The 15,772-nt window shown below is 41.2% G+C and overlaps 1 protein-coding gene across 5 annotated transcripts in view; it reads left to right on the forward strand.

Annotated features, from left to right (window-relative positions):
- The window catches only part of SLC22A15 (solute carrier family 22 member 15), a 92,406-nt gene that overhangs the window by 38,112 nt on the left and 38,522 nt on the right, over window positions 1-15,772 (forward strand). For all 5 annotated transcript variants that reach the window (XM_012761803.3, XM_076000006.1, XM_012761804.3 and 2 more), the window contains exons 3-6: window positions 3,627-3,759; window positions 4,404-4,568; window positions 9,729-9,858; window positions 14,710-14,925. In XM_012761803.3, the coding sequence (XP_012617257.3) occupies window positions 3,627-3,759; window positions 4,404-4,568; window positions 9,729-9,858; window positions 14,710-14,925 (644 nt within the window). The remainder of the gene's footprint in view (window positions 1-3,626; window positions 3,760-4,403; window positions 4,569-9,728; window positions 9,859-14,709; window positions 14,926-15,772) is intronic.

Genomic DNA, 15,772 nt, shown 5'->3' on the forward strand with positions numbered 1-15,772 from the left:
AAGAGTGAGAATGGGGCCCCAGTCTCTCCTTGCTTGTAAAGTCTCATTAGAGAAGTCTGATGTTATTCGAATTGGCTTACCCTTGTATGTTACTTGCTTCTTTTGTCTCACAGCTCTTAGAAGGGCCTCTTTAGTTGATACTTTGGTTAGTCTGATGACTGCATGTTGTGACGTCTTCCTGTTTGCGTTGAATCTCCCAGGGGTCCTCTGAGCTTCTTGAACTTGTATATCAAGATTTTGAGCAAGGCCTGGGAAATTTTCCTCTATTATATCTTCAAACAGCTTGTCCAACCCTTGAGTGTTGTCTTCTTCCCCTTCTTGTAACCCTATGACCCTCACATTAGGTTTCTTCACATAATCCCACAGCTCTTGTAGGCTTTGCTCTTTTCTCTTGTTTCTCTGCTCTATTTCTGTGACTGATTTATTTAATTGGAGGGTGTTATCTTCAAGCTCTGAGATTCTTTCTTCTGTTTCATCTACCCTGTTCTTGAGACTTTCCACTGTATTTTGTAGTTCCTTTAATTGATTCTTCATTTCCAGGAGTTCGGTTACACTTTTCTTCAATGTGTCTATTTCTTTTCTCATATCCTGGAGACTTTTTGTGGTTTCTTGGTGTTGGTTATTGAGTTGTTGTTGCAGCTGGGTGAGTGTTCTTATGTTCCACATACGAAATTCCTCTTCTGTCATATTGGTTGCCTGATTTTGGTCGGTGTCTGTTTCTAGGGGGCTGGTGCTCCTCTTTGGGGGTGTGTTTTTCGTTTGGTTCTTCATATTTCCTGAGTTCTTTCGCTGTTTTCTTCCCATGTCAATCAGTTGTTGTTTCTTTCCTTAGGTTATTGTTTGGGTATTCACACACTTGTTTAGTTTCTGAGGCGTTAGGTGGTGCCTGTGGGTGAAATTGGACCACTCCCTGTATATTGAGTCAGTGGGTGCCGTGGAAAGGCTGTGCAAGATGCCGTCCCTGTCAGTAGGTGGCGTTTGCTTGGAGGAACAGGCTATGGTGTTGATTTTGAGTCCTGTTATCAGCTCTCGTTCTGGGCGGAGCTGGGTTGGGTAAGCCTGCCCTCAGGCCGTTAGCAGGGGTCAAAGTTCTGTTCTCTGCTTCCAGGGAAAGCTGTCTGGGCGGGGCTGGAATGGTCCCGCTCAGCCAGAAAGTCTGGGTGTGGGGATGGGGCTGTCTGAGACCCGCAGTCTGCAGCAGGCCTCAGTCTGCAGCAGGCCTCGCTTCTTTCCACCCTCCCCAACTCCACAGCTACTCCTGGGCCTCTGCCAGCAGGCCAGACCACAAGCCACCCGGCCTCCCCGGACTGTGGTGCCGGCGGGGAGGTTCCCTGCACAGGAACGCCACCTGGGTTGGGCGCTCGGCCTCCTCCTGGGAGGAGGGTTGCCCTCTAGACCCCGATCCGCCCCTGGAGGCACACAGACCTCAGTAGGCTGTTCACGATAACCCTTCTGTGCCCCGGGCAATGCTAGCCCTCGGTGCAGGGGATCTGGTCTGCAGGTCCGACCTCTGGGTCCCAGAGTTCAAACTGTATTCCCACCAGGGAGAGGATTTCCGGTCCTAATTCACCCACAGGGAGCCCAAGCTGGGTCTATGTCTCTCAGCCTCTGAGTTGGCAACATTTTCCTGGGAACACGGTGCCTGCAGCACCTGGGAGGGGGGGTGGGGTCCCAAACGGGAAGGTCCCGTTCCCTGGAGGTGCCTCTGGATGGTGGCTGTATTGTCTCTCTGGGCAGCCGCTGGTAGGGTCGGCGGAGGGGAGGAGGAGGCAATATGGCGCCTGCCGCGCGGCTCGGGTCCGTGCACACGGAGGTGCCCGGAGGAAGTTGGGAACCTGGTGCCACGTCTGCTACAGGCTCACCGTTGGCAGGCGGCAGTCTTTGGGCTGGTGTCCGCAGGTCTCTCCACCCACTGGGGAGCCCACCAGCAGTCCCGAATGCAGGGGAGGGGAAGCAGCAAATCCACCTACCCTTGCCGCTGGTCTCCGGGCTGCTCCAGTGGTCTCAGCCTCCAGTTCTCCACAGCCTCCTCCCGTGGAGTCTCCCGGGGTCTCAGGTACCCTTCCTTCCGGCCCTTGTCCGCTGTATGCTCGTCTTCTTGCTTCTTTCCTCTAGTTTCTGCTAGAATCTGTCTTTTCTGCAGAGACCCTCTGTCTGGCGGTGTTATTCGTCCGCCATCTTGCTCCACCTCTGACAGCTTTCTTTTTAAGTTCCTAAGTTGTCCCAAAGTAGGCAAGTAAGGAATTTTTTTTTTTATTGTAGTAAGTTTACATGGCATAATATTTACCATTTTAATCATATTTAAGTGTACAGTTCAGTTACATTAATTATATTCACATTGTTCTACAACTGTCACCCCACTGTCCATCACCAGGACTTTTTCAGTCTCAACCTAAACTCTGTCCCATTAAACAATAACTCCCTCTTCTCCCCTTCCCTTAGTCACTGGTAACCACTATTCTATTTTCTGTCTCTATGAAGTTGACTGTTCCAGGTACCTCATATAAGTGGAATCATACAGTATTTGTCCTTTTGTGTCTGGCTTACTTCACGTAACATAATATCTTCAGTTTATTTCTTATCATGAATCAGAACTTCATTCCTTTTTATTTAAAAATTTTTTTAAATTAAAATATAATTGTACAGATATATGGGGTACATAGTGATGTTTTGACACATAAATGATCAGATAAGGGTAATGAACATATCCGTCATCTCAAACATTTATCATTTCTTTGTGTTGGGAACATTCAGTATCCTCCTTTTAGCTATTTGAAACTACATATTAATATAATTGTTAACTATAGTCATCATACAGTAGTAGAGAACACTAGAACATATTCCTCCTATCTACGGTAATTTTGTATCCTTTAACAAATCTTTCCCTATTCCCTTAATTCTTTTTTAAAGCTGAGTAATATTCTAGTGTGTGTGTGTGTGTGTGTGTGTGTGTGTGTGTGTGTGTGTGTATGTATACACGCACCACATTTTGTTTATCCATTCAGCCATTAGAGACGTGGGTTGCTTCTACCTTAGCTATTGCAAATAATGCTGCTATGAATGTGGGTATACAAATATCTCTTCATGTTCCTGCTTTCGGCTCTTTTGGATATATACCCAGAAGTGGAATTGCTAGATCACATGGTAATTCTGTGTTTACTTTTTTGAGGAAAGTACTCAAGGGCTTTTAAACCCACTTAACTGTTAGACAAAAGGTTTGTCATTTATTGGTTCATATGTGCCATGAAGTATGTTAGGCATCAGAGAAATGGAAATGAATGGGACAAGACTCCTGCTCTTAAGAAACCCAGGGCCTTAGGACAAGGGACAAAGTCAACAGATGCATAAATAATTAGCTATTATATACTGTGTTTAATTCTATACTAAAATGTATATAGAGTACTATGGGAACACATTATAACAATAATGATCTCTAGTGTTTTTGAAGATAAAATCTCTTCGGATGTCTGAGATGGATGTTCCACTGAATTCTGGTTAATAGTGGGCCATGCAGTATAGAAGTTCCAGTGTACAAGCTTTTGTACATTTGGTTTTTTAATAGCTATCTCAATCAATTCGTCTTTTCTATGACCTAAATGTTTCTCTTTTGTCTTTTCTTCCTCCAGTGGTTTTTAATTGCCAACAGATCTTACAAAGTCAGTGCAGCAAGCTCTTTTTTCTTCAGTGGTGTGTTTGTTGGAGTTATCTCTTTTGGTCAGCTTTCAGATCGCTTCGGAAGGAAAAAAGTCTATCTCACAGGTAATCTATTAGAGTGTTCATGAACTGAATAAGAGGACTTATTTCCCTAAGATTTTTAGGGAGATAATAAGGGGACTATTTCCTTAAGGTTCTCAGGGAAATGGCACAGAACTGATTTTTATTACACCAGCAAGAGGCCAGACTGCAGCCAGATTTTGATTTTGATTTTGGCCAAGCATTTATAGTGAAAAGCCTATCTACTATTTGTGTTGTAAACTTTCCATCAGTGATGTTGCTTTCTGCAACCCCCAAATTCTCATTTATGCCATGTTTTTAAGGAGAGCAGCAAAAGATTGAGACAGTTTACGAGATGCATTTCTTTATAACTCTGTGTGTTGATTCATTTTAAATGAGCTCTACAGGACTCAGCATAGTGTGCTTGACAAGCTGAGTATGAGCAAGGATTTTTCAATTTCCAGCATTATTGTGAATAATTGAAAACTGGGTGTGATTGACAGAAATCGTGTAATAAAGAAAATAAACCTCAGTTTTCTTTATAGTTTTTAAGAGAAACTGTTAAAAAAATATAGCTCAGAAAATATAAGTTTACAAAGGTTTGTTTTATAAACTAATGAATATAATTTATTGCCTTCATCAAATGCTATTTTGCCTCTGGATTATTGAATATTGTTCTTTCTTTCTAGGTTTCGCTCTTGACATCTTATTTGCTATTGCAAATGGATTTTCCCCTTCATATGAGTTTTTTGCAATAACTCGATTCCTGGTGGGCGTGATGAATGGAGGGATGTCACTGGTGGCCTTTGTCTTGCTGAATGAATGCGTGGGCACCGCCTACTGGGCACTTGCAGGTACTGCTTAAATCACACAGATCTGAACATGGTGAAAGGCTCCAGAAAGTCATTCTGGAGTCTGAAATACATTTGGACTTGAGGCACTCTATCCAACTCTTAGATTACCTTTCCTTACCGTTCTGTATGACCTTGAACGAATTATTTTTTTCCTGTTCCTCTGTAAAAAGTCTTCCCTGAGGCCTGCATCACAGATGTGGGCTTGCCACCCACCTCATGGATTGCTTACAGGTTATTATGGAGAGGTCAGTTTCTTCAGAAGGGCCACTTTTTACAGCTTAAACTGAAAAACAGTGCAGAGATAGGAAATACTAGAAACTCCTTTCTTGGAGTTTCTTACTATATTTTATGAAATCCTTGTTTCATGGCCCTGTCTTGTTTTAACCATTCTCCTCAAGTCAGCAGATAGTACTATTGTAGCATTTCTTTACTCATGCTTAATTTCCAAAATTGAGGCTGTATTCTGTATTATTTTTAAGCATCCCCTTATCTTCTCAAGAACTACATATATAGTAAAATAAATAATCTTAAAAGGTTATTTGACTTAAAATATTGTCTTGAGAGAATGCCTGTGTCTAAGATTCTACTTTGTTTGCATGATTACTTTTTTGTTTATTTTATTTTCATTCATTTGACAATGATTGAGTACCACTGATATTCTTATGTCAATATGAGAAAGAGGTTGGCCATGTGACTGATAGAAATGTGTCTGAATGAGGATATATATGAGAGAATACCACTGTCTTTCTTTAGAACTGATGCATAGTGCCAGCCAGCACTTGCTGAGTATCTGTTAAGTGCCAGGTACCATGCTAGGCATTTGACATATATCTGTAATATCCCCAGCGCTTACAAGTTAGGAATTTCTACCTTCATTTTATGGATGAGAAAATTGAGCCTCTGAAGGGTGAGGTGACATGCCTGTTTTCACGTAGCTCATAACTGACAGGGGCAGGATTGCAGCCTGGGTCTAGCTGACGCCTGAGCTCACATCATTTCTACTGTTCCCTGAAGACTCTCGTGAAACTTCAGTGTGTCATCTCACGTGAGTGCTGGCCTGGTCAACCTGTTACTTCTAATTGTTGTTTTTGAAGTTGTGTGAGGTCCTACAAAGAGCTAGAAGACAAAGGCTAAATAAAATAGATTCCTGCCTTGTTTGTATGTCCACGAAGCTGTGGTTGAACTGAAGGATGCATAGTGTTGGACCAGTTAGAACTAGCTTGGGGAGCAAGAGATCCCAGCTTCATCCTAGTCGGATAGTCTTCCTGCTGGTCCCTCACAAAGCAGAGCTTTATCGCTTACCTTGTCTATAGCAGCATCCAAAGCCTTTTGAAACACGCTATTAATACTTTTTCTCTCTAGCCCAGCTTCTAAGCTAAGACCAGTGAGAAGACTTCCTCTGAGTCTTCAGTTTGCATTGAGACTTTAAGCTCATTTTTCTAAATAGTGGGACCCAACTTTCTGGGACTTTCCAAGAAAATAGTAATGTTGGTGATCACCCCTGCTCCCTGTATCCAGGGAAAGCATAAAGGCACTCTCTCCTTTGATTTCAATTTTCCTGAGGGCCAAAATTGTGCTTATGTAAAATATCATTAATACATGTTTTTCCTGTACCTCTCACATTTCTCCAATAAAATGTTAACATTTGACTTTAGTTGTTGCACAATGATGCTTTTTCACAAAAGATGTATACTACCTCTACCCTGTGAGATTTTGTAAGGATGATCCCTGTCCTGTTGCATGTTGGGCAAAAAGAAAGACCTCCTAGTCTCTTGTTCCCTTGCCGATTGCCTAAAGCCAGTGTTCTTGTCATTGAAGCTGGGTTAAAACGAGGCTGTTAAATTTTCTGTCGCAAAGAAAAAAGGGAGTCAGGAAAAAACCTGTAACAGCAGAACTAGATGGTTGCCAAATTCAATGTGAAATTCAAAGAGAATATGAGAGTTCCCTAAAGGCTAGTACAGTGACCTGCACCCAGGACAAAAGTAAGGCTCTGATAGCACCTAGAACTCATTCATGAGGAGCTTCCTTCCCTCTCTCAGTAACTAAGGTCTTCCCCATGGTTTTGTCCTTGTCAAGCTGGTTTCTCTCCAGCATGATCTTATACACCTCCATGGCTTCCAATATGCTCATGGCTTCGAATAATGCTCGTGAATTGCAAGAAGTTGGGAAAAAAACTAAATGTTCAGCAATAAGGGATTCATTGCAAATAGCCTAATTATTTAGCAATAAAAATTAGTCTGAAAAATTATGTGTGATTACAAAATATTTGCAGTGTGTATAAAATAATCTGTAAAATATGTATAAAAATCATAAGTACAAATTGCAAGCATTTAATTTTATCAGTTTGCAAGAATTTTAATAAGAAGAATGAGGCTAATTGCCTGAAAATTATTGCAAATTAAAAAACAAAAATACTTCAGCTCTAAGAAACAATGGTGATATAGCACATCTTATCTTTTCCTGGTTAGAGCTGGAACCCATACTACTAGGTGAAGTATCCCAAGAATGGAAAAACAAGCACCACATATACTCACCAGCAAACTGGTATTAACTGAGCAGCACCTAAGTGGACACATAGGTACTACAGTAATAGGGTCTTGGGCAGGGGGGAAGGGGGCGGGTATATACATACATAATGAGTGAGATGTGCACCATCTGGGGGATGGTCATGCTGGAACTAAGACTTGTGGGGGGTGGGGGTGAAGGGCATTTATTGAAACCTTAAAATCTGTACCCCCATAATATGCCGAAATAAAAAGAAAAAAAAAAGCAAGTTATAAAGCAGAAAAAAAAATACTGAAGCTATGAGAAGTTTTATGTTGCTACAGTTATTATTTGTTTTCTTATATTAATGTCTTTGTATAACAGAAAGAATTGGTGATTATTGTAAAAAAAATTAAGAAATGTATACAAGTCTAACATAAAAATATATATATAGTCCTAGCCCCCTAGAGACAACTGTGGCTAACATATAGCTGGGTATGCTTCCAGAGCTCTTCCTTTGCATGTCCATTCCATAACATTCATTTACTGCACAGAGCCTGCCTAGCACCAGACACTGCTTTTTTAGGCACTTTGGATAAAAGGCTAGACACGACAGGGATAGGTGGGGAGAGGTCCTGCCTCTCATGGAGTTTATGCTTCAATTAGGAGAGGCAGAACAAATAGGTGAATTCAGAAACTTATAAGTACATTAAAGAAAATTAAACAGGATAATGGGCTAGACAGTAATTGTAGGTAGCAGTTACATTAAATAGGATAGTTAGAGAAAACCTCAATGTAGGTGTTTGATCTAAGACGTGAATGACAAGGAAGATCTAGGCATGTGAAATTCTGGGAGAACATTCCAGCCAGATGGAATGGCAAGGACTAAGGCCCTGAGGCAGGAAGAAACTTCTTTGAGAATTGAAAGGATACCTGTGGCTCTACTGTGGAGCATTAGGGGAAGAGTGAACTGAGAGGTTGGAAGGAACCAGAAGATACAGGGCCCATGGTAGACCAGATGAGGGATTTGTTTTTTATGTGAAATACAGTGGGAAACCAGTGGGCATGAGCAATAGGATCTCATAGACACAGAGATTACTCTGGTAAGTGTATGAAGAATGGACGATAGAGGAGAAAGTAGAAATTGAGAGATCATTTGGTAAACTGTTGTAGTTGGCCATGAGAAACCAGTGGTGGTTTAGACAAAATGGGAGTGGTAGAGAAGAAGGAAAGAGGGTTCATTTGAGCTGGATTTTGGTGAGAACGAGACCTGATAAAGGACTTGCAGAGATGGGGAGGAAGAGGACTCAAGGAAACTTCATGGCTTATGTTTGAAAACTGGATGGGTCATTGGTGCCATTTACAAAGATGAAGTCATAACTATATACTATTTTCTAATCTGCTAAATTTAGCTTTTTCTAGTATAAAATGAACAGGTAGCAGACTTGAATTAAAAATAAGCAAAAATAAATCTAAAAAACAGGCATAAATACATAGGGCATATAAATAGTTAGAAAACCACCTGCGGTACTCCAGAATTATAACATGCAAAAGTGGTCATTCAAAATGTTCATTTATTATTAATTTTTATAACCAAATAACCTAGAGCCTTAACATTTATATCTCTGTGTCTTTTCCATGTTGTCAGTTCCAGACACATATGTGCAGCTTCCTGGAGGACATTAGATAAGAGTATCTGTTGGCCCCTCAAATAAAAATCATTTCTTTCTATCTAAAATCTGTGTGTTCTACCTATGTCATCACAGTATTTAAGGTCACCAAACTAGATGCTTTTGAATCATTTCCTCTTGTCCGTCATATCCAGTTGATGTTCCGTCTTACTGATTATGGCAGAGACTCAACTCTAATGAGCTTGTACATAAAGGAAAATTATGTGGTTAACATAACCAAACCATGATGAGCCAGGCCTTGGAGATGCCCAGAACCAGGAAGTCAGATGCTTCCCATCTCTGCTCCCCATCCTCTCTGAGAAGCTTCCTCTGCTCAGTCAGAGACGGGGCCCAGGCTGGTCTCAAACTCCTCGCCACAAGCGATCCTCCTGCCTCGGGCTCCCAGAGAGCTGGGATTACAGGTGTTAGCCCCTGTGCCTGTCCTCTTCAGGGAACTTATATTCTACTTGGGAGAAGGAGTTGAGAAACAAATAATTGCAAAATGTCACGTATCTGATGGTGATAAGTAGGGAAGAGCAACAGGGAGAGTTGGGGGAGTGGGTTGTCATTTAAGATAAGAATTTCAAGGACAGCTTCAGTGATAAAAATTAAATCCCAGTATTGCAATAACCTCATGACCTAAAAACCATATCACCCATATGGCAAAACTATTTCCAAGCCTCAGCCACAGGTTTAGGCAGATGTCAGTACAACAGTCAGTATGAAAGCATTTGGACAAACACTCATAATTCATTTTGTCCCCATATGGTTTGTATTTTTCATCTGTCCTTCCTCTATTTCCGCTAATTTTTTGGCCTCTGTTATAGTTTTATCATCTGATGCTCTACCTTTGGGTAAATTTTTTCTTTCCAGGTCTGCCTCTTACACTTGCCAGGGTAGGGCTGACATCTCAAAAGGAAAGAATTTGCTCTGTGACTTGGGGTTGGAAATGGTGCTGCAGATGGTGCTTTCTCCAGTGATGACAGTTCTCTTTTTCCTGAATTAGGATCGATTGGTGGCCTCTTCTTTGCAGTTGGGATCGCCCAATATGCCCTGTTAGGATACTTCATTCGCTCCTGGAGGACCCTAGCTGTTCTGGTTAACCTACAGGGAACCGTGGTCTTTCTCTTATCATTGTAAGTACTTTTTCCTCTTAGAGTTTTAATTTAAAAAGCTGAAGGAATGTTTTAAGAGGATGCTGGTCAATGAGCAATGTTATTCCCTTTCAGGAGCTTGTGCGCATTGACTTTGGTGAAGAACTAAGTTCTGCAAGTGCACCAATTCTTAGCAGCTCCTGGGAAGAGACATGCTTAATTAATTCAGAGTGCAGGTATCCCTTGTTAAAAGTAACCCCTCAATAGACTGCATTTTACCCTTCAGATTGTTGGCATAGGGAGCCAATTTCTTTTTCAACCTAACATCTGAAGCCTAAAGGTCTTCAGGCTGGATAAGATCATGTGCTGGGCGTGAGACTGAGGTGTGATGCTGTAGAGCGTATGTATTCATATGGAATGTGTGGTGACAGGTGTTCATCCTGCAGGTGAGTATCATCTCAGGGCCTCTAAATGTGGAGTCTGGAGCTAGGCTTAGAAATTGGAGACGTCCCTTGCAGGGGCCTGAGGCAGTAAAGGAGGATTCCCTGGTCAGGGCAGGGTTCTGTAGACGATTGCCCAAGGTGTCACACTGTGGTGCTCTAAAACACCCCCAAATGCTGGAAGGCAAGCTGCCAGCTTAGGCCCATTTCACCAGAAGTTTTAATGTGGTGTATGAAAAGTTTTTCTTCCTTGAGGAGTTAGATATCCAATTTCAATCATATCTTTGGCATAAACAAAATTTACAGCCACTTTCTTCTGTGGGTATAAAGTTATACCCACTTTCTTCTGTGCCTTAAAGTGAGGGAGACCTATAGTAGCATTTTAATTCAGATAGCTCTTTAATTTAGTAGCTCTTTATTCAGGTACTATATTGAGATTTTTACTTTTTCTTTTGAGACAGGGTCTCACTCTGTTGCTCAGCTAAAGTGCAGTGGTGTCATCCTAGCTCACAGCAACCTCAAACTCCTGGGCTCCAGCAATCCTCCTGCCTCAGCCTCTCAAGTAGCTGGGACTTCAGGTGTGCACCACCACACATGGCTACTTTTTTTATTTTTTTGTAGAAATGGTGTCTCCCTCTTGCTCAGGCTGGTCTCTAATTCCTGGCCTCAAGCAATCCTCCCGCCTTGGCCTCCCAAAGTGTTAGGATTATAGATGTGAGCCACTGCACCTGGCCTATATTGAGATTTGATGGGGACTGAACTGAAATTTGTTTTCACACTATTTTTGAAAGAAAGAGAATTGTTAAATGCAAAAATGAATACAGTAAGAATAGCCTGTATTATAAAAAAATTTTTAATTAAATGTACTTAGTTATGTGAATTCAAGTGAGGTAATTCTACTAGGAAGGAAAAGTAACAGTATTTTATTAGCTTGTGTATTGTAAATTTTCGAAAGTAATAAATCAGTGCCTAGTATAGTACTTGAATTAATAAGTATTCATGTTAATATTGAAGAATAAATGTATTTGCTTTTAAAATATTTAGTAAATCTCCTTCTCCATCCAGTCTGGCTCTCATCCCTCCTTCAGTAGTAACACCGTTTTAGTGGATGATTCAAGTCGTTCTGCTTTTTCCGAATGTGTAGTCTGAGTTAGTTACTGCTTAGTGCCAGGTTACAGGTTAAGATGTCTACTCACTGGGATATGAATCCAGTTTGTGAAACATAGAAAGGAGAAAGAGAACACATACGATTTAAATATATGTTTACTCCAGTAAGCCTGGAGTGCCGGGCTTCCCACAGTCTGCCCCAGTTCACCTTTCCTCATTTCCTCCCGTCCCGTTCCCATACCTGTGTTCAGGTATACCGACCCACTTGTTCCCAGTGCACACATCGTGTTTTTCTTTTCCATGTCTCTGCTCAGTGCTGTACCTGCTCTTCCAGCACTCTTCTCCCCGTCTCCCCTTACTTAATATTCTGCCACCCCAGTTTGCTCAAATGCTATCCACCCAAGCTTTTCCTGATCATACCCCCAGCTACAAGTCATTCTCTTTCTTTTCTGAATTCCATAGCGCTTAACCTGTACCCTCTGAGTGGCCCACAAGTTTCTGTTCATGCCGAAGCCATCTCTCTCGTTCCAAGCTGGGAGCTCTCTGACAGCAGCAGGCGCTTTGTTCCACGACTGCGTTTCCCCCGGCACCAAAGCCAGGGCCTTCTGCGCAGTAGAACCTTTGTGGCCATTGGACAAATGCTGGCACAGAAACATTAAGAACTACCTTCAGAATTAGCCACCAGCAACATAAGAAGTCATATACACTGTTTGTTTACCAGAAACATTTTTACCTAGCTTAAAAATTACTTGTTCTTATAATACTTGAATTGGAGTAGGTTTTTTTTAAATCAGTGTCCCCTTAATTTATAAAGATTTGCCATCTTTAAGGATATTCACAGAACATTTTCCAGCAGAGGTAACATTGTTAAATTTGGATTTTAGCCTCTAAAGGCGACCAAGACACAAGTAACTCTGCAGCTGTGTAGAATGCAGCATATTCGAAGCCTGTTCCTTCTTTTACAAATGTGTTACTGTTTTGTATTTATAACCTTCGTGTGTTGGAACTCATATACCCCATCTGTCCACTGGCAATTAGGTGACCCTGCATATAATATTGGCCTCCTAAAATGAGGAGAAATAGAAGTTCCTAAGTTTGCATGATCAAACTAAACCCTTTCGGCCAGGCATAGTGGCTCATGCCTATAATCCTCTAGGAGGCCGAGGCGGGAGGATCACTTGAGGTCAGGAGTTAGAGACCAGCCTGAGCCAGAGTGAGACCCGTCTCTACTAAAAATAGAAAAAATTAGCCAGGCAACTAAAAATAGAAACAAAAAATCAGCCAGGCATGGTGGCAACTGCCTTATAGTCCCAGCTACCTGGGAGGCTGAGGCAGGAGGATCACTTGATCCCAGGAGTTTGAGATTGCTATGAGCTAGGCCAATGACATGGCACTCTAAGCCAGGCAACAGAGCAAGATTCTTTCTAAAAAACAAACAAACAAACAAACAAATCCCTTCCCTAAAAGAAAGTTTTATAAACTCAGAACCAAATTTCCAAAGCCTGAATATCTCTCAAATATCATCTTTAAAAATGATTTATAAAGTTTAAAAAGTAATTTTTATTGCTTATAAATAATTCTGAAAACACAGAGAGGCTTAACAGTAGGGGGAAGATGACTTACTCCAAAAAATGGCTTAATATTTTGGTATATTTCCTGTTCATTCTGTTTTTCTCCTTTCAGTCTTGCTCAGTTTTAATTTTGATTATCATATGCTTTCTCTATATATTTATCACAGTAGTCTTCTATTATTTCGATGTAATCAGGTAGTTTTGAGTAGTAGTAGTAGCTCATATAAGGTCCCCGGGATAGAACTAATTGATCCAACTGATGATCTGCAGACTTAACTTTCAACAGAACAGTGTTTTTACTTGATTATTTACTTGCATGTTGATAATAATAATCAATTGGCAATGAAGAATTAAATAAAGGAACTTTTCAGGATGTTGTAGATGGCCTTTGTTCCTACTTTTGTTGACAATCAAATATTGTGTATGAATATTCTCTTGCCTAGTAGCAAAGCTCCTGAGAAAATACCTGCCTTTTTATTTCCAGCATCTTTCTTCATAGCACCTATTACATTGCTCTGTACAAACGTGAAGTGTTCAATAAATGGTTAATGATGGACTGGCTGTCCATGAAGGTTCCAAATCCTGTAGTGTTTGTTGCTATTCACTATCCTTACCAGAAGGCACACAGTGAATTCTATTAATATACAGTGCCTTAAATAGCCAGTATTATTCATCCAAGTTTCATTTTAGGCAGATAATGTCAAATTAGATCAAAAAGTACTTGATGTTGTGTTTAGTAAACAAGGCTCCTGCCTGGGTTTTGTCTTTGAAAAGTCCTCTAAAAGTGTATGCAGAATGGTGAAGAGGCAAAAAGATATAATATGTAAGTCTTGAAGCTGTTTGAAGGTATCAGTGGAAAATAGCTGTAGGTTTGTAACTAGGAGTTAACCAGAAATTAAGTCTTGGAGGATCAGGAAATACCCTCAAGACATATTAAAGCTAATGTGTCAGGTGATTTGAGTATTTTGAAGCAGTAAATACTCAAAAGTAGCTGTGATAAACTGTTTCATTTTTATGTATAGTCTTAAAATAATCTCTACCTCCTAAATAACATATCACTATGTTAAAAACACTTCACTTTTTTTAAATCTGTTTTTTTTAGATGAGATAATAAAGATTTCTATCTTCTCTGTGAGACTTTTTCAGAACTTAAAAAACCCAATGTCTCTACAGTATTATTCTAACAACACTTGGCTAGGATTTAGAGAGAGGTGGGGAACCTGGGGCCTTGAGGCCACATGTGGCTTTCTGGTTTTTTGGGTTTTTTTTCTTTTTTTTAATATAGTAATTTGAGAGTAGACATGTGGCTTTCTGGATTCTTGAGTGAGGCCTTTTGACTGAATCCAGATTTTATATAACAAATCCTTTTAATAAAGGGATTTGTTCTGTGAAGTTTGGATTCAGTTGAGGACCCCCCCCCACATACACACTTGGGGATCTGGAGGGCATTATTTAGTACTATAGAAGTTACTTGCCATTTACATGTTAAAATTTATTTAAAAATAAATGCCTACTCTTTACCTTTTTTTAACCACTGTTTTGAAAGCACATTCTTGGTTTCCAGTGACAAAATAGGCCACCATTTAACATTGGCATGCTGCTGAAGGTAGTGAGCTCTCTGTCTCTCTCTTGCATGTCATCGCAAGAGTGGAGCTTTAAGGCTAACAGGGAGTCCCTTTATGGTGAGGGAATCCACGTACTGAGTGGGTGATGTTTCTCCTCTGTGTGCACGTGGACCTGTATGAATATATAGCCTTTAATGACGTCTCTTTCAGATTCATTCCTGAATCACCTCGTTGGTTATACTCCCAGGGTCGACTGAGTGAGGCCGAAGAGGCACTGTACCTCATTGCCAGGAGGAACCGCAAGCTCAAGTGCACGTTCTCACTAACACATCCGGCCAACAGGAGCCGCAAGGAGACCGGAAGCTTCCTGGATCTCTTCCGCTACCGGATCCTCCTAGGACACACTCTGATCCTGATGTTCATCTGGTAATGACATCAAAGGGGTGTTTTGTTGATCTTCAACTCAGGTTGCTAAAGGTCTCTTGATTATCTATTCCTGCTTCACAATGACAGAAAAGTTTACCTGTCTTGCCAGCAAGAGGTTGTTTTCTCAAAATCAAGGCCCCGTCCCTTAGCACCTGGTGTTGCGCGGGCGCCTCTGCTGTCGCACGCAGCGAGCGGATGGTGGCGTCCAACGGGCAGGTTCTCTGAACTTGGGTAAGAAGACATCAGAAACACATCTTTGCCCTTGAGGTATTTAATGTAAATATTTAAGCTCCTTATCCCCTCCAACCTCCCCAAAAGGAAAGAAAGCAAACGAGCATACCAGAAACAGAAGATTTCTAAATAGGACTTTAAAAATACCTGCCTTTGGTTTTGGCATCAAGCAGTTTGCTAGCACATTCTAATTGCAGTGCTCTGTGCTGCACTGAGGGGTGCTAAATATTATCCCTTGTAGAGATGGGACCCCAGGAGTTGGAAGTGATGAACCCAGAGCCATCCATGTATGCAAATCAGTGATTGAGCTGATGAGCACTCCTCCCAGCCTGACTTTCTAGTTGTTTAGCTTATTCCTACCTGCCTCTCAAAATGCTGCTCTCAGCATGTACGTAAGTTGCATTCAGGGGTTCAAGATGGTTCTATTTAAAAAATAAAACTGTAGAAAGGGGAGAAATAGATGGGCACACACAATTTGTGGCTTTTACATATTTTTAAGATTGTCCATTCTGCTTAAAGTGCCATAAATGTTATTTGGGACGTGATCATCATACCTCCTGGCTAAAGGATTGGGTGTTATGCTGTGGCTCACATGTATTTGCCATGAAGCCTGCGT

The sequence above is a fragment of the Microcebus murinus genome, chromosome 2, assembly GCF_040939455.1.
Source record: "Microcebus murinus isolate Inina chromosome 2, M.murinus_Inina_mat1.0, whole genome shotgun sequence".
Lineage (NCBI taxonomy): Eukaryota > Metazoa > Chordata > Mammalia > Primates > Cheirogaleidae > Microcebus > Microcebus murinus.